This window comes from Ornithorhynchus anatinus, chromosome 10, assembly GCF_004115215.2.
Source record: "Ornithorhynchus anatinus isolate Pmale09 chromosome 10, mOrnAna1.pri.v4, whole genome shotgun sequence".
In the NCBI taxonomy this organism is placed as follows: Eukaryota; Metazoa; Chordata; class Mammalia; order Monotremata; family Ornithorhynchidae; genus Ornithorhynchus; species Ornithorhynchus anatinus.
In genome coordinates, this window is record NC_041737.1 from 55,239,454 (window position 1) to 55,266,878 (window position 27,425).

The 27,425-nt window shown below is 62.0% G+C and overlaps 1 protein-coding gene across 2 annotated transcripts; it reads left to right on the top strand.

The window, feature by feature from the left end:
• The first annotated feature begins 1,502 nt into the window (after window positions 1–1,502).
• On the top strand, window positions 1,503–27,272 carry VDR (vitamin D receptor). Of its 2 annotated transcripts, XM_029072701.1 has the most exons (11): window positions 1,503–1,710; window positions 2,551–2,629; window positions 16,947–17,062; window positions 20,407–20,572; window positions 22,765–22,895; window positions 24,208–24,392; window positions 24,476–24,590; window positions 25,147–25,315; window positions 26,098–26,249; window positions 26,536–26,652; window positions 26,962–27,272. In XM_029072701.1, exons 4-11 carry the CDS (start codon window positions 20,421–20,423, stop codon window positions 27,219–27,221), a joined length of 1,281 nt encoding a protein of 426 aa, XP_028928534.1. In that variant the 5' UTR covers window positions 1,503–1,710; window positions 2,551–2,629; window positions 16,947–17,062; window positions 20,407–20,420; the 3' UTR covers window positions 27,222–27,272. The 2 variants fall into 2 exon arrangements, with proteins under 2 accessions (XP_028928534.1, XP_039769279.1); XM_039913345.1 differs by lacking the exons at window positions 1,503–1,710; window positions 2,551–2,629 and adding an exon at window positions 9,425–9,569.
• Window positions 27,273–27,425: the final 153 nt, after the last annotated feature.

Consider the following 27,425-nt stretch of genomic DNA (forward strand, 5'->3'; position numbering starts at 1 on the left):
TATTGCTATTGTTTTAATGAGATGTACATCCCCTTGATTTATTTATTGCTATTGTTTTTGTCTGTCTCCCCTATTAGACTGTAAGTCCCTCAGTGGGCAGGGACTGTCTCTATCTGTTGCCGATTTGTACATTCCAAGCGTTTAGTACAGTGCTCTGCACATAGTAAGCGCTCAATAAATATTATTGAATGAATGAATTGTACATTCCCAAGCACTTAGTACAGTGCTTTTCGCACAGTCACAGCTCACTAAATAAAACTGACTCCGAGGTATTGCAGAAGGCATTCTCAGGGGCTAGCCAGGATCTTTCATTTAATGGCATTTATTGAGGGCCTGTTCTGTGCAAAGCACCGTACTGAGCGCTTGGGAGAGTTCAATATAACAACAAACAGAACCCAAGCCGCTGGGCAACGGCTTGGTTTGGCTTGGGGGCCCCGTCCGGCCAGTTGACAGCACCAACCCCTATAGAGGATAAGCATGAGAAGCAGCGCGGCTCAGTGCAAAGAGCCCGGGCTTGGGAGTCAGAGGTCATGGGTTCGAATCCCAGTTCTGCCACTTAGCTGCGTGACTTTGGGCCAGTCACTTCACTTCTCTGTGCCTCAGTTACCTCATCTGGAAAATGGGGATGAAGATTGGGAGCCCCACGGGGGACAACCTCATTACCTTGTATCTACCCAGCGCTTAGAAGAGTGCTTGGCACATAATAAGCGCCTAACAAAGCAGCGTGGCTCAGTGGAAAGAGCCTGGGCTTGGGAGTCAGAGGTCATGGGTTCGAATCCCGGCTCTGCCACTTGTCAGCTGTGTGGCCTTGGGCAAGTCACTTCACTTCTCTGTGCCTCAGTGACCTCATCTGTCAAATGCCCCTGTATCTCCCCCAGCGCTTAGAACAGTGCTCTGCACCTAGTAAGCGCTTAACAAATACCAAATTATTATTATTATTATACTCCTGCACTAGTAATCATGTTTAATGTCATCCTCCTAGTTGGACTGGGCATGGGACGGTAACTTTGATCCCTTTTTTTCCCAGCAATTTGCAGCCGTTGGGGACCGTTGGCGCCCCAAGGCCGCGCGGGCCCTGACGACAGGGGAGAGGACAACGCCCCCCCCCGGACTGTACCATCGCGGGACGGGGATGTCACCTTTGGAACGGCCGGCCCGACGGCGGCGGCGACGGCGACCACCGCTCTGCGGAAATCCACAGCCACGGGACCGAAGCTTTCCTCGCTTCGGGAGGCCGCGGGGGTCAAGGGCCGCCCCGGGGGAACGGGCGCCGACCCCTCCGGCCCGAGTGGTTGCGCCCACATTCAAGATGGCGGCCGCGAAAGGCGAGGAGGGAGAGGGCGGGCGAGGGGGCGGGGCTAAGAGAGGGGCGTCGTCCAATGAGGCGGGCCACGGCGGGGCGGGGCCAATCGGAGGGGGCGGTGCCCGAAGGGGGCGTGTCCCGCCTCGGGGGCGCGGGCCGGGCGGCTTCTGCCTGTCAAAAGGCGGAGGCCGGCCGGGAGGCGCGCAGTTGGTGTGGGTGGGCCAAGGTGCGAGGCGCTGTGCCAGGCGCTGTGCCAGGCGGGGGGCAGCGGACCCTAGAGGGAGCAGCCCGGGGACCAGCTGCCCGCTGCCAGCCTGGGACTCAGGAGCAGGGGGGGCAACGGGGAGCAACTCCTCCGTCCTGCACTGTCGAGCTTGGGCAGAGTTGGGGTTGTCCTGCCAGGCAAGGTGAGAGTGGAAGGGGGTGCCCCCGGGGGCAACTGCCACAAGTTGCTTGTCTTCTCTTTCACCCTTTAGCTGGACTTTCTCCTCTTCCCTCCCCTTCCCCTCCAAGGTGCGAGGCGGGACTGCCACGGAAGGGGGCAAATAGGGGGTAGAATGAGGGGTGAGGGTCGCCGGGGCGGGTGGGGCAGGTTGGCAGAAGAGAAACCGGCTTGGGGGGGGGGTCAGGGGTCGTGGGTTCGAATCCCGCCCCCGCCACCCGTCAGCTCGGTGACTCCGGGCAAGTCACCTCCCTGGGCCTCGGTGTCCCACGTGGGACCACCCGGTCACCTGGATTCGGCCCCAGCGCTTAGAACAGGGCCTGGCACATAGGAAGCGCTTACCTGATACCAGGAGTATTATCGCGAGTGGTGGTTCGAGGCGGTCCCCGGCCCCTTGGCGGGGGTCCGGGGCCGGTTGGGCCCCCCGGTTTACCCTTGATCCGTCTGCACCCTCTGCGCTCCTCCTTCTTCTTCACCTTCTCCTCCTCCTCCTCCTCTCTCCCTTCCTCCTCCTCCGTGCGGTGAGTGAGTCAGCCTGCTGTCTGGGCTCCTTCCCCCGCCAGAGGGGCAGAAGCCCGGGCAGACGGGCACGATCCCCGGCTCCGCGGGAGCGCTCCTGGGCAGACCTCGGCCTTGTCCCTGACTTGGCTCCTCCACGTGGCGGGGGGTGGCAGCTGCTTGGGGACGGAGGGGCAGGGACCCAGGAGCGCGGGGGGGCCTGGGCCTGCCCTGGCGTCGGCTCCGGAAGGGAAGGATTGCGGCGGTGCCCACCCTGGGCCGAACGAGCGCCTCTCTCTGCCCCCAGGCCTCCGAGGCGGGTCCGAGGGAGCCGGCCGGGACCCCCGCGTCCAACCCGACCGTCGCCTCGGAGCTGAGTTGTGCGGGTGAGTCCTGGGATGGGAGCGGGCGGGTGCCGAGGGGGTCGGGGTGGGTGCCGGCTGGCAGGAGGGCAGAGCCGGGCCTGTGGGGTAGCAGGACGGTCCGGCCCGTCCCCGCACACACTTGTCCCTCTGGGCCCCCGTGCCATCCCGGCCCAGATGTCCGGGTCAGGAGAGGCGGGGCCGGTCAGCCCGCTGCCCGTCTCCCTCGGGTGCCGGAGGACGCTACGCTTCCTCTTGGGACTGAGGTGGTGCTGGCCTCTAGCCAGATTGCCCTGGGAGATAGTCAGTCGTCGAATCTCTCTGTGGCCTTTGTTCAGCGGGGAGAGAGGGCAGGGCGCAGGGGTTAGAACCCAGGCTCCGGGCTCCCGGCTGGCCAACTCTCCGGAGCCGTGGGAGGGGGTGGGGCCGGGCCAGGCCGGGGGTGAACTCTGAGTCTAGGAAGTTGGGAGTCCCATCCCGCACCCTACCCACCACCCGCCTGATGGGTCCGTCCGGGTGCGGGAGTCTCGGGGACCTCCGCCTGCCCCTCCGTCTGGGTCGGGCGGGGCCTGGGAGTGAAGGGCCTTGCCCGGAATCCCCCCCGGGAGACCCTCGACGCCGCGCCGTCCGAGGGCGGCCAGGGCCCCGGAGGAGAAGGGGGCGGCTCCGACCCGGCGGCCGGGTCGGGGGGCGACTCGGGGCAGCGGGGCTGGGCCTCGGCCACACGAGTCCACCCCCCGGGGTCCGGGGCCCAGGGACCCATCGGGGTCGCCTTGCCTCCTGGCGTTTGGGACCTGGGTTCTGATCCCGGCTCCGCCACTTGTCTGCCGGGTGACCCCGGTCAAGTCACTTCACTTCTCCGGGCCCCAGCTCCTTCATCTGTAAAATGGGGATGAAGACCGTGAGCCCCGTGTGGGACGGGGACCGTGTCCAACCCGATTAACTTGTATCTAGCCCAGTGCTTAGAACAGTGCTCGACACACAGTGAGCACTTAACGAATACCATAATAATAATCATCATTATGATTATTATGATGGGTGGCTTTGCTTTCCTTGGACCCAAATGACGTTCCTGCGGGGAACCCCCCCGCCCCCTTCCCGTGGATCTACCCCGGGCCGTCTTGCCCAAGCTATCCCGGCTGCTCTTTGACCTCGTGTGGGCAGTGCCCCTGCTCCGGCCCACTCGCGCCCAGGCCGGCGACATCAGGTAAGAGGCAGCCGGAAGGGGAGCCAGAGCCGACACAGAAGCTCCTGGGGAGGGGGACCCTGCCTGCCCACCATCTTTGCCAGTCCTCTAGGTCACCTCTGGGCTAAAGTGAGTGAGTTGCAGGGGGGCCGGGAGGGGAGGGTCGAGGTCCGGCCGGGGGACCGGTGCGGGAGACGGGAGGGAAGGTCAGGCAAGGAGTAGCCACGGTGCCACAGACCGCTCCGGGAAACCTAGCCAGGGAGTGTGGCAAGGAGTGCACGGAGAAGGGCGTGGAATGCCGACCGGTTTCCCCGCCGGGTAGGCCCGGGCCGGGGCACTGCCAGCATGGAGGAGAAGAGCCGCCGCTGCGGCTGTGAGACTCTGTACTCTCCCTTGGGTGGCAGCCCCGGGGCCGGCCCTGCTGCCAGCGGAGCGCACCCCGGGCGCCCCTTCCTCGGGAGCGGCTCGTGGCGGGGAGACGAGGGACGCAGTTGGCACCGGGTGAGCAAGGGCGCGCGTGTTTGTGTGCGCGTGTGTGTGTGTGTGTGTGTGTGTGTGTGAGAGCAAGTGCGTGCATGAGCGGGTGCGTGCGAGTCACGCCTGTGCAAACCTGCCGTGCAGGTCCGTCCTCGGCTCGGGAACAGACGGAGCAGTGTCCCAGAGCCGAGGCGCACACAAAGGACCCATTCTGCCACAGGGAGAGCCGGGGGCCCGGGCACACGGCGGGCGACCTCACCCCCAAGCGGCCCGGGGCCCGGCGGGCCGGTCCAGAAACGCTGCTTCCCCACCGAGGCCTCGCCCGGGCCCGGGCCCGGTCCCGTCACCTCTCCAGGGGGCCCTTTTCCGGGGCCCGCCGAGGGGGTGGGCAACCTGGGCTTGGCTCTGGGAGGACCGGGTCATGCCAAGTGCCGGGGGGCACCTTTGCCCGGGGGCAAGGACAGGTTCAGGACGGTGGGATTAACTGAGCCGGGAAGGCCTGCTCGGGTCAAAGCTGGCTAGGGTGCTCCCGTGCTCTCGGTTACCCAGAACTGTGGATTATCCAACTCCGGATTCCTCTCTACTCCTCTCCCAGCCCGGAGCCCACCGCCTGGACGAGAGATGATCTCAGGGCTCAAGGTGGGCACACAGACGGGTGACTACCTCTTGCCGCCTGTGCCCTTCCCTCTAATGCCCCCAACATTCAGGTCGTCGGAGTGGCCCACCAGACTCTGGGCTCCTCGAGGGCAGGGACCTTATCTCCAGCATGGCCTAGCGGCTAGATCACGGGCCTGGGAGTCAGAAGGTCATGGATTCTAATCCCCGTTCCACCACCTGTCTGCCGTTTGACCTTGGGCAGGTCACTTCTCTGTACCTCAGCTACTTCTGTAAAATGAGGATTGAGATCGTGAGCCCCACGTGGGACGGGGACTATGTCCTACTAGATCTGCTTGTATCCATCCCGGAGTTTAGTGCGGTACCCGGCACGAAGTAGGCGCTTAACGAATACCATCATCAACTCTACTGTATTGGACTCTTCCAGGACCTTAGTACAGTGCTCTGCACACAGTGAGCGTTCAGTAGATTGACTGATGGGCTGGAGGGCTGGCCCCTCCCCTCCCCCCACACCCAACGTGCCCTCTTCCTGCCACCAACTCTGGCTTTCTGAGGATCAAAGTTAGGAACTTTTGGGGAAATATTAACTGAGGCTTGGGAGCTCGGATACATTGGTCCAGGCTTATTATTATTATTATTATTAATAATAATAATGATAATACTGCTTACTAAGTGCTGACTATGTACCAACCACTGTTCTAAGCGCAGGGGTAGATGCAAGTGAAATCAGGTTGGACACAGTCCCTGTCCCACATGAGGCGCACAGTCTTCATCCCCATTTTACAGAGGCGGGAACTGAGGCCCAGAGAAGTGAAGTGACTTGTTCAAGGTCACACAGCAGACATGGGGTGGAGCTGGGATTAGGATCCAGATCCTTCTGACTCCCAGGCCCATACTATATCCACTAAGCCACGCTGCTTCTCCAAAGCCCTGTCCCTGCTCTGCCGAAGAGCCCCGGGGTGGGGCAGGTTGGGAGGTAGACAGGGGAACTGGACCGGAGATGCTCCCCACCCCATGCGGTGCCCCCGCCCTCCTCGGTGGGCACCAGGAAGCGTTGGCGGAAGATCAGGCCGATGGCAGACAAGCTAGGAAAAATACAGTAGTAATAATAATAATGATTACTGCATTTGTTAAGCGCTTACTATGTGACAGGCACCCTGCTAAGTGCTGGAGGGGATACAAGCAAATCAGATTGGACACAGTCCCTGTGTCACATGGGGCTCACAGCCTTAAATCCCCATTTTGCAGATGAGGGAACTGAGGCATAGAAAAGTTAAATGATTTGCCCAAGGTCACCCAACAGACAAGTGGCAGAGCTGGAATTAGAACCTAAGTCTTTCAGACTCCCAGGCCCGAGCTCTATCCACAGGCCTTGCTGGAAAACAGCTGGCTCCCGCCCGCTGGCCAGACAGGGCCTCCGTGAGCTGTAGGGCAAGTCACACCAACCCACACCAACTCCAGCGCTCTTTCCACCCACCTGTTCCCTGCCAGAGGACCACCCCCCGCCACCCCCCCGCCCCCAGCCTGGCCGCGGCCCAGGGTATTTGACTTTCTCGAATGAGCCGGGTCCAGCCGAGCGGCCCCCGGCTTCCTCCTGGAAAGGGCTTGCTGGGCCCTGGGGGCCGCCATTTGGTCCTCCCCTGGGCCAGGAGATCCCCACCTGGTAAGTGCCCAGAGTTAGTCCAGCGGGAATACTGAGGCAGGATGCTCCTCCCCGTGCTTGGGTGGCAGGCCCCACCTGGAAAAGCGGACGGGATACGTACCCGGGGCTGGGCCGCGGGCCAAGGCTGGGCAGTAGCCTTCAGCCTGCTCCAGTGTGGTCCAGCACCACCCCCATCACGGACCCCCTCCCCCCCAGGTGCCCTCTGACCTTGGGGGATTGGCCACTCTAGAAGCCCCTCTCTCTCTGGGCCCTCTGACTCCTTCGCTTGAGGGATCATGGCCATTTTAACCCCCCAAATCCAGACCTGAGGAGCCCGAGGAGGAGGTGAGGGACGGGATCACGGAAAGCCAGGTAGGAGGTTCTCAACTGCCTCAGAGCTGGGTTCAGGGGTCCAGGCTCCCCCTCGGGTCATCTCCCACCCAGACCCCAGAACCAAGCTTTCCCCTTTAGCGTCCCATCTCAGAGACCATATACGTCTCTGGCCTGTCGGCAGGAGGGGCGGCTGGAATGGGGCTGTGGGCAGGAAGTGATTCTAGGCGACAGAGCGGTGGAGGTGGTTGGATTTGGGGAGCAGGGATGTGGGGGGCGGAGGTGGTGCGGTAGCTGTCCCCGTTTTGGAACCAATAATAGAACCATGTTAGGCTGGGAGCCTCGGGGACGGTGTCCAACCTGATGAACTTGTATCTACCGCAGCACTAAGAACAGTGCTCGAGACATAGTGGAGCTTAACAAATGCCATAATAATACCTTTTTTCTCTCCTTCTTAAAATGTGAGCCCCGTACGGGACAGGGACGGTGTCCAACCCAAAGAATTTATGTATACCCCAGTCCTTAGAACAACAGAGTAGGTGCTTAACAAATGCCATAATAGTAATATTAATAATAACAACAATACTGGTTTTCTCTCCCATTTAGACTGCGAGCCCCATATGGGCCAGGGATGGTGGTCCAACCTGATGAATTTATATATACCCCAGCGCTTAGAATGGTGCTTGACCCGTAGTAAGCGCTTAATAATGGCATTAAGTGCCATGATTATTAATAATGTCGTCCTTGGCCAGAGGTGGCAGGAAGAAGAGGAGAGATGGGGAGGGGGACTGTTGGGAAGGGTGGGTTTCCCTCGGGCCAGAGGTGCTGGGAATAGGATAACGGTGGTGGGGAGGGGTGGGACAGAAAGGGAAGGAAGCAAGAGATCAGTGACTGGTCAGAAACTACACTGGCCTCTCGAAAGGTCCGTTCCCAGAGGCCTCTGCTCCGGGAGCTTCTCTCCAAAATTCCTCTCGGACAATGGAGAGAGGGGGACTTCCCGCGCAGCGAGGGGAAGACAGAGCCGAGGCAGGGCGTCCCAGGGATCTAGGGGCTCCTCAGAGTAGTCGGGGTCCACCTGGGTCCGCTGGCACTGCCGCGCCACCCCCAACCGGGCCACGACAACCAGGGCTCCGGGTCCAGCGAGGGCCCACACGCAGTCGAGAACGGCTTCCGGGCCTGGGAAGGGGTGGCCCCCACCCCGGAGGGCCCCGGGCCAGCACCCCACCAGCCCAGCGCCCCGACCTGCTGTTTTGAAAGTTGGGTGGAAAACAGTTTGCGTGGAGGAATTTTCTTTTTCCCCTGTTAAACTTCGAACCCCAGTCTGGCGGGCCGGGGAGCAGAGTCGTTTTTCAGGTCTGGGGTGGAGAGTGGGGAGGGGGCGGGGGACTTGGCTGGGTGGCCCCGTGTCTGTGCGTGGGTCCGGGGGAGCTGGCAGTCCATAGCTAGTGGATAGAGCACGGGCCTGGGAGTCAGAAGGACCTGAGTTCTAATCCCGGCTCCGCCCTTTGTCACTTCACTTCTCTGGGCCTCAGGTACCTCATGCAAAAGGTGGGGGTTAAGACTGTGAGCCCCGATTGGCTTGAATCTACCCCAGCGCTTTGAACAATCCTTGACACAATGCAAGCGCTTAACAAATACCATCACTATTATAGCTTAACCACCTGGGTCACCCAGGTCAGTCATTTCCTGCAGCGGCCGGGACCCCAGCTCCCAGTACGTTCATCCACCGGTCGTCGGCATCTTCGGACCGCCTACACAGCACTTGGGAACGGTGCTCCCCAAGCACAGCACAACACTTGGGAAAGGACCACAAAGTCAGCAAGGATAATAATAATAATAATCATGGAATTTGATAATAATAATAATAGTACTTGCTATGCACTACTTACCTGCCAAGCACTGTTCTAAGTGCCGGAATACTGATCTAAGCGCTGGAATGTTTACTAACTTATTGTTCTAAGCGCTTACTATATGCTAGGCATTGGGATAGACACAATAAAATCGGGTTGGACACAGTCCCCGTCCCACGTGGGGATCACTGTCTCAATCCCCGTTTTACAGATGAGGTAACTGAGGCACGGAGAAGTAAAGTGACTTGCCCAAGGTCACACAGCAGACAAGCGTCTGCCGGGGAGACGGGCCCTAAGAAACAATACAGATGGGAAGAAGGAGAGGGGGCTTTTCTCTGGGCTGGTGGGGGGCTGAGGGGAGCCCCCAGATCCTTAAACAGCAGTTCGAGGGGACCCGGGTTGGGGACATTAATTATTCACATTAGTGTCCGTCTCCACCTCTACACCGTAAGCTCGTCATGGGCGGGGAACGTGTCTGGATTGTTTTGTTGTTGTTGTTAAGCGCTTACTATGTGCCAGGCACTATACTAAGCATCAGGGTGGACACAAGCAGACTGGTTTGAACAAAGTCCCTGTCCCACGTGGGGCTCACTGTCTCAACCCCCATTTTACAGAAGAGGTAACTGAGGCACAGAGAAGTGAAGCGACTTGCCCAACGTCCCACAGCTGACGAGCGGCGGAGCCGGGATTAGAACCAGTGACCTTCAGTTGCATCGTGCTCTCCCGAGCGCTTAATCCAGCTCTCAACATAGTAAGCGCTCGGTAAATGTGATTGATTGAAAGAAATTCCTGCTGGAGGCAACGGGAGAGATGGCTTCCCCTTCCTCTGTTGCGCTTGGATCTGAACCCCCACTAAATTCGTAGGTACGCTAACCCCCCGACTCCATCCCCCGAGGGAGGAGATGGCTGAGAGGAGGATTTTGGAAAACCGTAGTTGGCCATTGTTAATGGGAGATGGTTGGGGGAAAGTGGGGAGAGAGAGAGACCCTCCCTATCTGTACCTGAGTAGGAGGGGCAAACGAGCACCCATCTGGGTATCTGGATTTGGGACTTGCGCCTTGGAGATGAACAAGCCGGAAAGGAAGGGGTTTTTTTTTTGCTTTTTCTGTTTTCTCCCTTTCCGTTCTTCCATTCTGGATAGAAGGAAGAAGAATACGGTCCTATCTTGAGCAGCTGAGGCTGGGCCGCCCTCAGTCCCCAGCACGGCTTGGGGCCGTGGGCCGGGAGAAGGGTCAGCGGGCGATGGGATGCCCCTTCCTTGTCCAAGATTGGGGACGGAGGGAGGTGGTCGCCGGAGGTGGGGAGAGGGGCAGGGCTGGGCAGTGTACCTCTCCAGAAAGGCCAGCAGCGCCTGGAAGATCGGGGTGTCACAGCATAATAATAATAATAACAATGTTGGTATTTGTTAAGCTCTTACTATGGGCGGAGCACTCTTCTAAGCGCTGGGGTAGATACAGGGTAATCAGGTTGTCCCACATGAGGCTCACAGCCTTCATCCCCATTTTACAGATGAGGGAACTGAGGCACAGAGAAGTGAAGTGACTCGCCCACAGTCTCACGGCTGCCAAGTGGCAGAGCCGGGATTCGAACTCATGACCGCTGACTCCCAAGCCCGTGCTCTTTCCACGGAGCCACGCTGCTTCTCTAAGAGCCCCTTGGCATAAGCAGGGAAGGCTTCTTGGAGGAGGTGGGTTCTGAGGGCGGGACAGACCCAAAAGTGATTGGCACAGAGTCTGGGGGCGGGGACCTGATTGTGCAATCAATCGATCAATGGTATTGATTGAGCGCTTGCTGCGCAGAGCATTGGAGTAAGCACTTGGGAGAGTGCAGTAGAGCGCAGCTGGTAGGTACCATAATATAATAATTACGGTATTTGTGAAGCGCTTACTCCGGGCCAGGCTCTGTTCGAAGCGCAGGGCTAGTTACACGATAATTGGGTTGGACGCAGTCCCCATCCCACTCAGGGCTCCCAGTCTTCATCCTCATTTTCCAGATGAGGGAACTGAGGCCCAGAGAAGTCAAGTGACTCGCCCAAGGTCACACAGCAGACAAGTGGCGGAGTCGGGATTGGAACTCATGACCTTCTGACTCCCAGGCCCGTGCTCTATTCGCTAGGTGATACTGCTTCTCCTGGGCCCTCAAGGAGCTTTCGGGCCAGGGGAGGGGCTGAAGGGTGGTATCTTGGTCCCGTAATAGTCGCCTCCGCTACTAATTCTGGGGATAGGAGGAGCGCTCAAAATGTGTCCTCTGTGTGCCCTCTGGGGCCTGCTGCCCCCCTCGAGCCCCGCAGCACCCAGCCCAGCTCAGAGCCAACTCCGGGCCTGGCGCCTAAATCCGGCCAGAGTTTTGTTGGTCTCGCCGTGGTGGGCCACAGTGCCCCGGGCACGGCTGTCCCGGGCCCCCGGGACTTGGCATCTCCGGGACTCCTTCAGGCCCACCCCGGGCGGGCGGCACCTCAGCCAGCAGGTTTGCTGGGAGCGCCGTGTCCGCTGCCCGTAGGGGCCCGGAATGGAAGTCGAGGCACCCGCTGGCCCGTTCCTGGCCCTCCCTCCCTTCCGTCCTCCAGCCCGGCCCCGCTTCCTGGGAAGAACTCCGAGTTCACGCTAGCCAGAGGAAGGCGGGCGGGCATCCGGGGGCACGTGTCCGTCGAGGGCAGCGGCCAGGCCGTTGCTTGGGGCAAGGAGCTGAGCGAGGGAGTGGGGCGGGGGAATTAGGCAGAGGTGGGAGGGGTGGCCGGTGGAGGCCGGAGGCCGGGGGGTCGCTGGCAGAGCAGTCGGCGAGGTGGGTGACGGGCGGCCGGGCCGCTGCCGCCCTGGCCGCGAGTCCTCGGAAGGGGAATCCGTGCCTCGCTGCCCAGTCGGGGGGTGGGGGGACGGAAAGGAGGAGGAACGGAGGGAGGGCAGGGGGTGGAAAGGAGGAGGAAGGGAAGGCCGGCTGCATTCCCGGTGGCCGGAGCCTGCGGTAGACGGGGCCGCCCAGCCCCGGCTCAGCAGACGGGCGTGTTTGCTTTGGCCGAGGAGGGTGCCGGGGGGAGGGGATGTGACCCTGCCGTCCCCCCCGTCCATCCGTCCCACCGCCTCCCCGGCCCCAACCCGCAAGGGCAGCCGGCTCCTCTCCGGAGCCCGCCGTCTCCGGCCCCCCCCCCGGGGCCCGGATTCCCGGGCCGGGCAGCCAGGCCGGAGTCTCCCGCTCAGGGTCCGGCTGAGCCCCAGTTCCGGCTCGCATCCGCCTCCCCAGCCCCCCGGCCCTGGGGCAGGGAGAACGGATCCCAGGACGCCCCCCCCCCCACCTCAGATTTTCCTGTCGTGGGGTGCTGGGGTCGGGGGGTGCTAAGAGAACGGCATCAAGGGGCTGCAGCATGCTGAAGCAGCACGGCGTGGTGGATAGAGCCTGGGCCTGGGAGTCGGAAGATCATGAGTACTAATCCCGGCTCTGCCACGTGTCTGCTGAGCGACCTTGGGGAAGTCGCTTCACTTCTCTGGGCCTCAGTTACCTCGTCTGGAAAATGGGGATTGAGACCGTGAGCCCCATGTGGGACAGGGACTGTGTCCAACCTGATTACTCTGTACCTATCCCAGGGCTTAATACAGTGCCTGGCACATAGTAAGCACTTAACAAATACCATCATTCTTCTTCTTCTCTGGACCTCAGTAACCGCATCTGTCAAATGGGGATTATGACTGTTAGTACAGTAGGACAGTGCCTGGTAAGTGCTTGGCAAATACCATAAAAAAAAAAGGCCTCACTCTCAGCTCACACCAGAGAGGGGCCCAGAGCAGCATCTGCAAAAACAGCAGCTCCCACAGGTACTTACATGTACACGTGCACAAATGAGCTTGCACACACAAAATGTTCACCCATATTCACCCCCAACCCGACACACAAACCCTTTTTCCAGCTACAAATCTGTCCTCCTCCGTGCCCCCCGGGACGGGCCAACCGGCCAGCAAGTCCGCCCCCTCCCCCCCCGCCCCCCCTCCGCCCCCCGCAGCCCAGAGGGTCAGCAGCGGCCAGGGTCGCCCGGCCCTCCGGGCGGTGACGCAGCCCGAGCCCGCCGCTGTTACCTGGAGCGGCAATCGGGCCGGGAATCTTGTTGACGAAGCTGAAGGCAGAGTTTCCACTGGAACGAGCCGCTTGCAGAAATAATTGTCCCAGATAAGAGATGGAAATTCGGCAGCGAAAAGCCCACGCGCCCTCTGCCTCCGGGCCTACCGTCGCAGGTCCCGGGCCCCGCTCCCACGTCCCCCGACCCACCTGGCACCGGGCCCCCACGGCCCCGGCTCTTCCCTTCCCCCACCACCCCGCCGCCCCGGACCCGGCCTCTTGACCCCCCGAGTTCATCCCCGTCCCCGCCCGGCAGCGGCTGGGAGGCCGGGCATCTCTACCCCCCGCCTGCCGGTCGGGTGGACTAGTCTTGCCCGGAGGAAGGGTGGTGCACACCTTGGGGGTCCTGCCTAAGCTGGGGCAGATACCCAGATGATTTAGACGGCGCCACCACTCCTATACGCACCCTCCCCCACGCACACATACACCCCTGACACCTCCCACTGCCAGTTTGAAGTTCTAGATTCCCCAGTGCCGAGGCTCCCACCAACCCCGAGCACCCCCGGCCACCCACAAAGGGAGGGAAATGTCTGGGTGCGAGGGATTTGTCGTTTTCCTCTCCGTCTGGGGAGGGAGGGACCTCCTGGGGCCCAAGAGCCATGGGGGACGGAGGATGGAAGGGTTCTGGGGGGATCCCCTGTTGGCAGTTCCGTGGCGGCGAGTGGCCGGCTGGTAAAAGCCGCTCGGGCCCCGCACCCCCCACGGTCCTAGCGCAGCAGAGAGGAGGGTGGGTAGGTGGGCACTGGAGGCAGTCCCGGGGGCATCGGAACGCAGTGCTCCTCGGCCTCCCCGGGCGGCTCAGTCAGAACTGGGCGAAGGAGGGCCGGCCTGCCTTCCCGTCCGCCTCTCTCTGCCCTCCCGCCTGCCTGACAGGGGGAGTGGTGATGCAGACGAGTGAGCCAGGCCAAGGTGGCCCGGAGGGGGGAGGAAACGTGTCCCCCGTTTCCCTGAGGAGGCCGGGGTCAGGGCTGGGGCTGCAGCGGGGGGCCGGCCGCCGGGACTGGCGGGGCCGGGGACCAGACGGACCCTCCTGTCGCCCCTCCTGTCGCCCCTCCGCCTGGAGAGGCTTCCTCCGGCCCAGGGGCTGCGAGGGGAGGGTGGGGGGCGGCCGCCTCGGCGGCCAATGCTGTGCCTTCGCCGATGCTGCCAACTTGGGGAAGGAGCTGGGTTTTTCCACTTGTCCTCTGGCTCACCTCTGGCCCCTGACCTACTTTCCTGTAACCCCGGGTGCGCACACACACGCGCGGAGTCACAAACACATTTGCAGATCCACACTCTCACGCACATAGTCTCAAACCCACTCTCAGAAACATGCGCCACGCCGGGACCCAAAGAAAAACAGACAGTTAACTCTGCCCCACACGATGGACACACATCTCCCCCCGTGTCCAGACACACACGTCTCCCTCCCCCAGTCAGAACGTCCAGCTTTGCTGTGTTTGGGACACGGGGACTGAAATGTTAAAGGGTGACGGTGCCTGCTGGGTCCTCTGAGAGAGTCACCCTGAGTCATAGTAATTCTGGTGGCATTTCTCAAGTACTTACCGTGTGACGAGGGCTGTACTAAGCGCCCGGCTTAATCACAATACAGGCAGAGGGGACGCAGTGTCCCTGCACAACATGGGACTCACAGTCTAAGAGGGAGAGAGGACAAGTATTGAATCCCCATTTTACAGATGAGGTAACCAAAGCCCGGATACGTGAAGTGACGGTATTTGTTAAGCGCTTACTACGTGCCGGGCACTGTAGTAAACTCTGGGGTAGATACAAGCTAATCAGGTGGACGTAGTTCCCGTCCCTGGGGCTCACTGTCTTAATCTCCATCTTACAGATGAGGGAACTGAAGGGCAGAGAGTCATGTGACTTGCTCTAGGTCGCCCAGCAGAGAAGTGGTGAAGCCGGATTAGAACCCAGGTCCTCTGAGTCTCGGGCCCGTGTTCTTTCCCCTAGGCCAGTTTACACCCACCCCTATTCACTGCCCTGTCCACGTGTCCCCCCGGGCAGTCAGGCAGGCGGGCAGAAGAGAGGAAGGGGGACGGGGTGGTCAAAGAAGGGCGGTAGCTGGGGTGGGACGGGATGGGAGTGGAGCCAAGGGATTGGATTGCAAGGGTTTTGGGGTGGAGGATGAGCTTTGCTTTCTGTGACCCAAATCTACCCTGGTCTCTGGCCTGTGGCCCCTTCCCTCTCCCCGGATCTCTCCTGGGTCTCAGATGGAAGATTGGGGGATGGATAGATGGGAGGATGGATGGATAAATGGGAGGGTGGATGGATGGGTGGATGAAGGGATGGAAGTGTGGGTGGGTGATTGGATGGGTGGATGGATGAAGGGATGGACAGACAGAGAGAGGGGGAAGCAGGAAAGAAGGTCTGGGGATTCTGATGGTCCTTGCCGCTCGGCCTGACCTCGGGCCTTTCCCCCTCCTTCTCCATCCGCCCCCCCCCCCCCCCCCCCGGGCCCCGTTCACTGTTTGGGCATTCATTTGGTCAGCGGGGCAAAGCAGGGGTGTGTCTGTGTCAGGCAGAGTGTGTATATGTGATGATGTGTCTGGGAGTGTGTAGGTGTCAGTCAGTCGTATTTATTGAGCGCTTACCATGTGCAGACCACTTGGTAGAATACACTGTAACAATTCAACAGTAGGTATGTGTGGGTGGGTATGTGTGTGTCTGCACATTGTATCTCTGTGTGATGGTCTCTAGCTGCTTGGGTCTGGCCGGACCCCAGGCGTTTGGTCCACCAGGACTCAGGGACCAAACTCCATAGAAGGCCACCCCGGACCCATCCCCACTGCTTTCAAGAGTCAGGCAATGCTGTGTGTGACCTTGGACACGTCACTTCACTTCTCCGGGCCCCACTTACCTCATCTAGAGAGTGGGGATTGAGACCGTGAGCCTCACGTGGGACAGGGACCGTGTCCAACCTAATTTGCTTGGATCCACCCCAGCTGGCACATAGGAAGTGCTTAACAAATACCACAGTCATTATTATTATTATTAATTGAGCATTTACTGTGTGCACAGCACTGTACTAAGCACTTGGGAGAGTAGAATAGAATAACAAAACAGACATTCCCCGACCACAACAACCTTACAGTCTAGAGGGAGACAGACATTAATAGAAATAAATGACATATAAATGACATGTATGTAGATAAATGCTGTGAGACTGGGGTGGTTAATCGGTGGTACCTAAACATCTACTATGTGCAGAGCACTTGGGAAATTATAAGAAAGTCGGCAATCCCCGCTCTCAAGGAGTTTATGGCTCAGTGGAAAGAGCCTGGGCTTCGGAGTCAGAGGTCATGGGTTCGACTCCCGGCTCTGCCCCTTGTCAGCTGTGTGACCGTGGGCGAGTGACTTAACTTCTCTGGGCCTCAGTTACCTCATCTGTAAAATGGGGATTAACTGTGAGCCTCACGTGGGACGACCCGATGACCCTGTATCTCCCCCAGCGCTTAGAACAGTGCTCTGCACAGAGTAAGCGCTTAACAAATGCCAACATTATTAGACGGGACAGAGACCCCCAAATAATTGAACCTTAGACTGAGAGCTCCATGTGGAGCGAGGACTGGGTCCAACCTGATAAACTTTTTTTTTTCCTAATGGTATTTGGTAAGTACTTACTAGAGAAGCAGCATGGTCTAGTGGAGAGATCCCGGTCCTAGGAGTCAGAAGGTCATGGGTTCCAATTCCGGTTCCGCCACTTGCCTGCTGTGTGTCCTTGGACAAGTCACTTCACTTCTCTGGGCCTCGGTTACCTCACCTGGAAAATGGGGATTGAGATTGGGAGCCCCACGTGGGACGGGGACTGGGTCCAACCTGATTTGCTTGGGTCCACCCCAGCGCTGCGTAGAGCGCCTGGCACATGGTAAGCGCTTAACAAATACCAGAGTTACCATGTGTATTTATGGGTCAAATCTGTATTGAGTGCATCCACCAAGAGGCGCGTGGTTCTCTGGAATCCACCCTGCCCGCACTAGGGATGGGGTATGGCCCTCTGGAAACGTGTAGGGGTGTGGGGGATGGTGGCGGACGTGGCCGACGTAGGGGACGGAGGGAAGCTGGTCCTGATTCTGCTGAGCCCCCCCAGGGCCCCCAAGAGAGGTCCCTGCCCTTAACCCACCTCTGCTCCTCCCCTAGATCGTGCCGGGATCTCCGCCGGCTCCGGGGCCTGTGGCCGTCAGGCCTGCCAGGAGAAGACCCCTCTGGCCAGCCCCGCCTCGCTGCCTGTCGCACCAACAGCCCGACCGGGCCAGGTGGGTGTCATCCATCCCGAGGAATCGCGCGGAGAAGCGGCGGGTAATGGGGCGTTGGGGAGAAACCGAGGCCCAGGGACGTGAAGACGGGGGCCCACAGTGGGAGCGGCGGGCACCCTCCTGCCCGGCGGGGTGCCCGGCGGGCTCCACCCCCGGCCCCCCTGGGTCCGCGGGCCTGATCCAGCGGGCCAGGAAAGGGAGGGAATTCCCGGCTGGAGCCAGGCCCCGGGCGATCTATCTCATTATGCTCCTGACTCACATAACGAGCCCGAAATTAATGAGCAATCCCAGCTTTAATTGGATCCACGGGGGGGGGGGGGGTGCTGGGGTGCTCACTCAGCACAGGCCTGGGAGGGGGAAGAGAGCTGGCTGAAGAGGCGGGCAGGAGGGTGGGAGGGGGTGCAAGGGGGGTGGGGACAGGGTCAGAGGAAGGGAGGACACGGGGGGCAGCGGGGGGCCCGCGGGAGTCTGGAAAGCCAGGATTGGACTGCATTTTCCCTCTAGAAATCCTCCCATTCGGGGCCCATCTAAAATAGGTTAGTAAAAATAATAGCATTTATTAGGTACTTACCGTGTTTCAAGTGCTGTGCTGAGAGCCGGGATAGATGAAAAATAGGTTGGGCGCAATCCCTGTCCCATCCAGGGCTCGCAGTCTATGAGGGTGGGAGATCCAGGATCTCATCCCCATTTTGAAGATGGAACCAGAGGCCCAGAGAGGTCAAAGGGCTGGCTCACAGTCACACAGCAGACCAGTGGCAGACTGTCTCTATCTGTTGCCCAACTCTCCGTTCCAAGCGCTTAGTACAGTGCTCTGCACATAGTAAGCGCTCAATAAACACTATTGAGCGAATGAACATACGTCTCCTGACCTCTAGTCCCGTGCTCTATCACTAGGCCAGGTTGTAGGACTCAAGTCTGATTCAGGTCTGAACCAATACGCTTTTTTTTATGGTATTTGTGAAGCGCTTACTCTGCGCCAAGCACTGTGCCAAGCGCCAGGGTCGATACGTGCTAATCAGGGTTGGACACAGTCCCTGCCTCACGAGGGACTCACAGTCTTAGTCCTCATTTTACAGCTGAGGTAACTAAAGTACAGAGATGTAAAGAAGAAGATCTGTGGCATTTGTTAAGCGCTTACTATGTGCCGAGCACTGTACTGACGACAATGATGTTGGCATTTGTTAAGCGCTTACTATGTGCAGAGCACTGTTCTAAGCGCTGGGGAGGATACAAGGTGATCAGGTTGTCCCACGTGGGGCTCAGTCTTCATCCCCATTTTACAGATGAGGTCACCGAAGCCCAGAGAAGTGAAGTGACCTGTCCAAAGTCACACAGCCGACAAGCGGCGGAGCCGGGATTTGAACCCGAGATCTCCGACTCCCCAGCCCGTGCTCTTTCCACTGAGCCACGCTGCTTCTCTAAGCGCTGGGGTGGATACGAGCAATTTGGGTTGGACGCGAGGGGCTCACAGTCTTAATCCCCCTTTTCCAGATGAGGGACCTGAGGCCCAGAGAAGTAAAATGACTTGCCCAAAGTGACCCGGCAGGCCAACGGTGGAGCAGGGCTAGAACCCAGGTCGCCCGATTCCCAGAGCTGTGCCCTTTCCAGTATCAATGATGTTTATCGAGCCCTTCCTGTGTGCAAAGCACTGTACTAAACACTTGGGAGAGTACAGGCTGCCTCTTCTCCACAAACACTTTACTGCACCCGGCTTTTGGGTGGTCCGTGGTGCCCTCACCCTGGGGTCCAAGGCCAGACCGCCTCACTAGGCCACACCCCGTCCACGCAGAATTCTTGGGTTCCTGGGGCCACCGCCCAACCAGTGTCCCACCTCCCCCCGGGCAGTGACCCCGATCGGCTGCGCTTCCGTCACCCGGAGCCTCTGACGGAGCCCAGACTCCCAGAACGCTCGAGGAATCCGAATCCCAGGCCAGGGGCGATCTCCCGGAGACGAGGAATGGTGCCTGTAGGCGGTGCGGCCGAGTGGAAAGAGCCCAGGCCTGGGAATTCGGCATTTCAAGCCCAGCTTCCCTACGTCCCCACTGTGGGACTTCGGGTCAGTCGCTTAAAGTCTCTGTGCCTCAGTTTCCTCAGCGGTAAAATGGGGATGACACCCCACCCTCCCTCCTTCTTAGACCGGGAGTCCTGGGTGAGACGGAGACTGGGCCCGATCGGATTGTCTTGCATCTACCCTCGCATGCAGGACGGTGCTCGGCACGTAGCAGTTAGATTAGCAATCGCTTAGACCGCAAGCCCGTCAAAGGGCAGGGACTGTCTCTGTTACCGATTTGTACATTCCAAGTGCTTAGTACAGTGCTCTGCACATAGTAAGCGCTCGATGAATACGATTGAATGAATAGCAATAATAATAGCGATGGCATCCGTTAAGCGCTCACTGCGTGCCAAGCACTGCTCCCCTCCATACATACTGTCATTATTCGGGGAATCAAGGACCCGCCTGCAGGTATCCCAGCTCTGCCACTTGTCAGCTGTGTGACTGGGGCAAGTCACTTCACTTCTCTGGGCCTCAGTGACCTCATCTGGAAAATGGGGATTAAGACTGTGAGCCTCACGTGGGGCAATCTGATGACCCTGTATCTCCCCCAGCGCTTAGAACAGTGCTCTGCACATAGTCAGCGCTTAACAAATACCAACATTATTATTATTATTATTATCCACCTCTGGTCCAGGGCTCTGGGTGGATTCATGACTGCTGGTTAACCTAACCAAAGGACTGAAACACCGATCCTTGCGTGCTTGTGTGTGTGAGGGTGTGTCTCTATCTTTGTATGTGCTGTGCATTTATCTCTGTGGGTCCGTGTAACTGCGTCCATTCATTCATTCGGTAGTATTTATTGAGCGCTTACTATGCGCAGAGCACTGTACTAAGCGCTTGGAACGGACAAACCGGTAACAGATAGAGACAGTCCCTGCCCTGCGACGGGCTTACGGTCTAGTTGGGTGTATGCATGTATCCGTGTGGCTGTGTGTGCCTGCGTATCTATGCATTCATTCGATCGGATTTATGGAGCACTTACTGTGTGCAGAGCACTGTACTAAGCACTTGGGAGAGTACAAGAGAACAATGAACACATTCCCTGCCCCCGATGAGCTTAGAGTCTACAGTCTTACAGTCTATGCATGCGAACGGGTATGTACTCTGCCTGTAAAGAAGAACATACACACACACGCTAAGACATGTCCTCGGGTGGGGAGATGGAAGCCCCCAGCCAGCAGCCCTGCCTCAAGGGGCTGGGTCGGGTGAGCGGGGCTGGGCCAGGCCGGGTGGGGAAGGGCCGGACCCTGACCTCCCCCCGGCCCGTGCCCTGTCCGCCCCCTTGTAGGCCCGCAGGCCGGGATGGAGCACCTGGGAGCCGGTGCCCCCCTGCCCGACCCCGGCGGCAGCGACTTCGACCGGAACGTGCCCCGGATCTGCGGTGTCTGCGGAGACCGCGCCACCGGCTTCCATTTCAACGCCATGACCTGCGAGGGCTGCAAAGGCTTCTTCCGGTGAGGGGTCGCCCGGGTGGGGGGGAGATGGGGGCGTACGTGGGTCCCTGCGGGGATGGCACGGGGGGCCATCCCCTAAGGAAGGGGCTTGGGCTGGGCCGCGGCAGGAGGCCAGGTTCGGGGAGGGGAAAGGTCACCCGGGCCGAGGATGGCACCAGACACGGGCTCGGTCCCAACTCTGTGCCCCGAGTCTGGGAGGACCGGAGTCTGTGTCCACTGTGCTCCTCGTCCCCCACCCCCCGGCCCTGGCCACCTCCCCAGCCGGATCTTTCCACTGGGAGCAAGGCCCTGCTCGCCGACCCCTGGCCCGCCGGGACCCCCGAGCAGTGCCCGGACCCGAGTCCGGCAACCCGCCAGGAATACTACTAATATCACTACTACTAACGGTACTTGTTGAGCGCTTACAGTGTGCCCAGCACTGTTCTAAGCATTGAGGTAGATGCGAGTTAATCAGGTTGGGCATAGTCCCTGCCCCACGTGGGGTTCCCGGTCTTAATCCCCACTGTACAGAGGAGGTAACTGAGGCCCAGAGAAGCAAAGTGACCTGCCCAAGGTCCCAGAGCAGACAAGTGACCGAGCGGGGGTGAGAACCCAGGTCCTTCTAACTCCGAGGCCGGGGTTCTGTCCATCGGGCCCCACCGCTTCTCAGGATTCTGGCCGGCGGACCCCAGGCCGAAGGCCCACCCCCGGGAGGCCCCCATCCAGTCCTCGACAGCGAGGGACCCTGTCGCTTGCCCTCGTTCACCCCGGCTTTCGAGCAACTCAGCCACAGCTAAATCTGTCCCGGGGTTGCGCGGGCCGCCCGGCCCGGCGGGGATAATTGCAGAACCGCCCGGCCGCGATTACAGGGTGTCCGTGCCCGCCACAGACCGGGGATTCGGGCCCCAGACCCGCTCGAGGACAATTAGCGTCTGGGTGAGCGGGGCCCGGGGTGGCGGTTGAGGGGGGCGGCGGGCACGTGGCGCCAGGGCCGTGGGAGGCTGGGGGCGCTGGGTCTGGCAGCTCCGAGCTTCTGCCCTCCCCCTTCCACGTCCCCAACCCGGCCGCCCCCCTGCCCCAGTCCCCCTCCGGGTAGCACCGCACACCGGGAAAGTCGCAGCGGGAGGAGCAGGTTAGACATACGGAAGAACTTCCCAGCACAGGGTGGGATGGAGCAGCAGGGCCGACGTCCGGGCCGGGGCGGGCCGGAGGCGGAGAGGGTGCTGGTGCCCCCCTCCCCGCCACCCCGGCCGGGCCAGAAACCCCAGAGCTGTTTATGTCTGTGAGCCAGAGAGCGAGCGAAGCCCACAGGAAGGCCTCAGGCTATTTTGAGTTCCCGCTCGGAGGCCCCGGGCGGGTTTGTGGGATCGTGTCCGGGCCAGATGGGGTGGACAAGCCGTCTGTGGGCCCGCGGGGGGAGGGGAGGGGCGTACCACAGAGTCCAGGGGGCGAGGGGGGAAACCCGACCCCCCGGGGGAGGAGAAGCAACGGGAGAGGGGAAGGAGCCGGACGGAGGTAATAATAATAATGTTGGTATTTGTTAAGCGCTTACTCTGTGCAGGGCACTGTTCTAAGCGCTGGGGGAGATACGGGGGAGATACAGGGTCATCGGGTCGTCCCACGTGAGGCTCACAGTTAATCCCCATTTTCCAGATGAGGTCACTGAGGCCCAGAGAAGTGAAGTGACTCGCCCACAGTCACACAGCTGCCAAGTGGCAGAGCCGGGAGTCGAACCCATGACCTCTGACTCCCAAGCCCGGGCTCTTTCCACTGAGCCCCTTGGGCAGGAGAGGTCCCAGCAAGTCCCTCGCGGGCGGTTGGCGGGGAGCCCGTCCCGGGCCCGACCTCTGCGCCCCTCCATCCCTTCTCCTCGCCCCCAGCACAGGAGAGTCGGGGGGGCTTCACAGGACAGCGGACCCTGCCCCGGCAGCAGCGGTGCGGGCGCCAGGGGAGGGAAGGCCCATCCCCAACCAGGATGCCCGGGTGGAGAAGGAAGGAGAGAAGGGGACCCAGGGGGACCCGGCCTGAGGGAAGGCGGAGCGGGGGGCCTGGGGGTATAGAGGGCCCGGGGGCGGGCATCCACGGGGACCGAGGGCGGCGGGGACAGTGATGGGCATCTATGGGGGGCAGCGAGGACCCAGGGGAAGGTGTCCCTGGGGGCAGGGGCAGGACCGGGCCGTGCCCCTCAGAATGACGGAGGTCGCCGCCCTCAGGAGGAGCATGAAGCGGAAGGCGCTCTTCACTTGCCCCTTCAACGGCGACTGCCGCATCACCAAGGATAACCGGCGGCACTGCCAGGCCTGCAGGCTCAAGCGCTGCGTGGACATCGGCATGATGAAGGAGTGTGAGTCCGGCCGGGCCGGGGCCAGGGCCTTCCCGCGGGGGGGCACGCTGGGCCCGGGGAGGGCCCGGGGGCCGGGGTCTGCCCCTCGGGCGGCACCTTCTCGGCCTTCTCCCCCGGCCGGGGGGGCCGAAACCCGACCCGGGGCCTAAAAATAGCCTCTTCCCCATCTCCGCCCCCGGACTTTGCTCCTGTCCGGAGCCGCCGTCGTGGGGGGCGACTCGCCCCGAGTTATCTTTTAACCAAACCAGGTTAGACGGAGCCCCGCCCGGGGGGAGGAGGCGGGGAGCCAAACCCCAGCCTTCATTCCCCCCTAGACCTGGGGGGTCTTCGGGTGCAACCGCTCCCCGCCCGGCGGTCACCGAGACGAGCCCCCCCCCCGCCCTCCCCTAACCCCCAACCGAGGGCTTGGTCACCGACACCTCTCGGTCTCCCGGAGAGGTGACTCCGAAGGGACCCGCGGCCCCAAGCCCCCAATGCAGAGCGGCCGGGCAGTCTGGGGGGCACCGGGAAGGGGGAGAGGGTGCGGAAAAGTGTCCAAGGGGCTTCTCTCCCTCCCGCCCAGCAGGACTTCACAGCTCCCGTGCGGTCTCGAGGCAGGTTGGGGAAGGGGAGGAGAGGGTTAGGGGGCAGTCAGTGGAACTGACCGAGCGCAGAACACTGGGCTGAGAGTGCAGCAGAAACCCACACCTCCCCCGCCCTCGAGGGACTGACAGTCTTAAGGGGGGAAGACAGGCCGACACGGATGGCTGACGAAAGGTGGGAGCAGGAGGAAGCCCCAGGCTCGGGAGGGCCGTAGTAGGAAGGTCGCAAGGCAAGACGAAGGAGCGGAATAAATCACTGACTGTGCAAGTGTCCATAATCGCTGTGGGTAGGGAGAGGAAACACAAGGGCCAAAGGCGGCCTTTGGGGCGCGGGGAAGGAATCCCCGGAAGGCTCCCTGGAGGAGCGGCGTGGCCTAGTAGAAAGAGCAGGATCCCGGGAGTCCCGGCCTCTGGGTTCAAATCCCGGCTCCCCCACTTGCCCGCCGTGGGACCTTGAGCAGTTCACTTCTCTGCGCCCCGGCTACCTCATCCGGAAAATGGGGTTGAAGAGCGTGAGCCCCCTTGTAGGAAGTGGACTGTGTCCAACCCCATTAGCTCGTATCTCCCCCACAGCTTAGTCCAGTGCTTGGCGCATGGTAAATGTTTACCAAATGCCATTAAGAAAAAAGGGGGGGGGTCGGAGAGAGGGTGCCAGCTGAGGTGAGGGTGAGGCTGCAGGCTGAGCTGAGCGTACATGTGTTTCGCCCCCCATCTCCGCCCCGGACCTTTAGTCATCCTGACGGACGAGGAGGTGCAGCGGAAGCGGGAGCTGATCGTGAAGCGGAAGGAGGAGGAGGCTCTGCGGGCCAGCCTGCGGCCCCAGCTGTCGGAGGAGCAGCAACGCCTCATCGCCATCCTCCTGGAAGCCCACTCCAAGACCTACGACCCCACCTACGCCGACTTCAGTCAGTTCCGGGTACGGCCCCGGGCGGCGCAGGGCCAGACCCCCCCTCCCGCCCCCCAAGACCCCTCCAGACCCTAACCGCCCTGTCCTTCCAGCCCCCAGTGAGGATGGCCACGGAAGGGGAGCTGTACCCCTCCAGGGCGTCCTCCTCCCTGACTTCCGACTTCTCCTCAGAGGACTCGTCCTTGGACCCCCACTCTGTCTTCTCAGGTACCGCCGGCCGGGGGGCCGCCCCCCACCCCCGACCCCCGGCTGGGGTGCGGGCATCCCAGAATTCCACAGGCCTCGGGGGGTCGCCAGGGTGGAGGAGGGAAAACTCCCGGCCCCCCGCCTCCCGGGGCCGGGAGGCACCGCCAGGGCTCGGGGTGCTGGGACAGAGACCCTTCCCTCCCCGCAACGCCCACCCCCCTCTTCCCCCTCTGCTCTGAGCTTCCTAGTACCGCTCCATCCCGTCCCAAGTAGGGGGAGAAGAGAGGGTGAAGGGGCGGGGCGGGGGGAGGACAGGGAAGGAAAAGGACATGTAGGGTAGGAGGGGGGAAAGACAGAAGCAGTCAAAGAGGAAAGGGGCGGAGGGAGGGAGGGAGGAAGGGAGATGGGGGGAGGAAAGAAGGATGATGGGCGCAGAGAGGCCCGGGGCTGATCCGTGGTGATGAGCGGGCCATCACCCCCAGGGTAAGCAGTCGGGGGCACTGCCCTTCCCGCCCGGCTGAGTCTGTCTCCCGGTCCGTTCGTCTTCCCTCCCCCCCCACCGCCTCTCCCCGCTCAGAGCCCAGGGAGCCCCCCGCCTTCTCCAGCTCGTCCCTGAGCGACGACTCGGACGGTGACCCCATGACCCTGGGCCTCTCCCAGCTGTCCATGCTGCCCCACCTGGCCGACCTGGTCAGCTATAGCATCCAGAAGGTCATCGGCTTTGCCAAGATGATCCCGGGATTCAGGTAGGGGCCCGGCCTGGGGTCGGCGTGCACGTAACCGGGTGGCTCGACCCGCAGCGTCGCAGGGAGCCTCCCCTTGTCCCGCTCCGCCGTTCATCCGGTCGTATTTACGGAGCGCTTGCTTACCGTGTGCAGGGCATCGTGCTGAGCCCTTGGGAGAGTACGATAGAACGATAAACAGAAATAGTCCCTTCCCACAAGGTGCTTACGGTCTAGACCCATCCCCCGTGCCCCCCCCCCGGTCAGCCCCGGCTCGGCCTCTCCCTCGCTTAGCCGAGGCTCCCACGGTAGACCCCCCCCCGCCACACACGCTTTCTCGAGGCCGGCCTCCTAGGTCAGCCGGCGCCGGGTCCGAGCCGCGGGCCGCAGAGGCCGGGGGAGGGCCCGGGCGGGGAGGCGGGTCCCGGTTCGGCCGGTTTCCCGCCTGGCTCCGGGCCCCCGTCCTTCCGAGGACCGCGGGGACGGCGGCCGAGCCCCCGGCACCTTTGATCTCGGAGCCCGGCGGAGCACAGGAGGGAGGGGAGCAGGGGTGTCTGCTGCGTGGGCATGTGAGCGGGCACGGGGTGGGACCTGTAGGCAAGCGTGGGCACGGGTGGGGCCGACCTCTGCGCCGGGGCTCCCGGGCCCCGCCCGGGCCTTTGCCCTCCTCTCCCCCCTCCCTCCGCTGCCCCTGCCGGGGCCGGCACCGCGAAGACAAACAGGCAGCCGGGCGAGGCCCGAGGGTGCCGGCAAGACCCAGCTTGAGGCTGGGGCCGAGCCAAGCCCGCCCCCTCCCCGCTGCCCAGGGAGCTGAGCGCCGACGACCAGATCGTGCTGCTCAAGTCGAGCGCCATCGAGGTGATCATGCTGCGCTCCAACCAGTCCTTCACGGCCGACGACATGACCTGGACCTGCGGCAGCGACGACTACAAGTACTGCATCAGCGACGTGGCCAAGGGTGAGCCCCGAAGCCCCAACCCGGGCCCCCCGGGCCCCCCGGGCCCCGCCCCTCCTTCCTCACCCCCAGCTCCATCCTTCCCACCTTCTTCGTCACCGCGCCGCCCCCGCCCTCTCTGCCCCCCAGCCCCGGCCCGTACCCCCTCTCCCCTCGCCATCCATCCCTTCTCCCTCAGATGCCTGAGGCGGCTCCCGCCCCGGCCGCTGCCTCTCGACCCCTGACCCCACGCTGGGGCCGGGGCCCGCGGGGCCCGGGCTGTCCTGAGCCCCTGGGTCTCCCCGTGCAGCCGGACACAGCCTGGAGCTCATCGAGCCCCTCATCAAGTTCCAGCTGGGGCTGAAGAAGCTCAACCTGCACGAGGAGGAGCACGTGCTGCTCATGGCCATCTGCATCGTGTCCCCCGGTGAGGGGACGGGGCCGCGGGAGAGGGGCCGGGGCCTGCGGGGGGAGGCCCGGGAAGGCGGGGCCGGCACCGTAGACCCCCCCCATCATTCATTCGTATTTATCGAGCGCCCGCTGCGTGCAGAGCACTGGACCGGGCGCTCGGGAGAGTCCATCCACCTCGCGTGCCTACGCGTACCCGGGCGGGGGCGGGTTTTGCGCGTCGTGTGTCCGTGGTGGGTGCGCACGTGCGCCTGGGCGGGCCCTCGGGCCCCCCGGCGTATGGACAACGTGGGCACTGACCGGGCGGGTGTGGGTGCGGGCCCCTCAGACCGCCCGGGCGTGCAGGACGCGGCGCGGGTGGAGAGCCTGCAGGAGCGCCTGTCCACCACGCTGCAGAGCTACATCCGCGCCCGCCACCCGCCGCCCGGCTCGCACCTGCTCTACGCCAAGATGATCCAGAAGCTGGCGGACCTGCGCAGCCTGAACGAGGAGCATTCCCGCCAGTACCGCTGCCTCTCCTTCCAGCCCGGCAGCAGCACCAAGCTCACCCCCCTCGTCCTCGAGGTCTTCGGCAACGAGATCTCCTGAGGGGGCCCCGGGCCCCCCGCCGCCGCCCGGGGAGGAGGGCGGCCCCCTCCCCTCCCCCGGCCCCGCAGGCCGGAGCCGCCCCCTCCCCCCGCGTCCTCCCCCGCCCCCACCTCCCGTGTCCCCCCGCCACAGTCCGGAGGGGGGGAGGAGGGGCGGGAAGCCAGGTGGGGACACCCGCACCTCCCCAGATGCGGCCGCTCCAAG

Bases quoted from the DNA above. Each gene is read 5' to 3' on its own strand.
- VDR (XM_029072701.1), top strand. From the start codon at position 20,421: ATGGAGCACCTGGGAGCCGGTGCCCCCCTGCCCGACCCCGGCGGCAGC. The intron at 20,573-22,764 runs GTGAGGGGTCGC...CGCCGCCCTCAG, and splicing joins GGCTGCAAAGGCTTCTTCCG to GAGGAGCATGAAGCGGAAGG. The intron at 25,316-26,097 runs GTAGGGGCCCGG...CCCGCTGCCCAG, and splicing joins AAGATGATCCCGGGATTCAG to GGAGCTGAGCGCCGACGACC.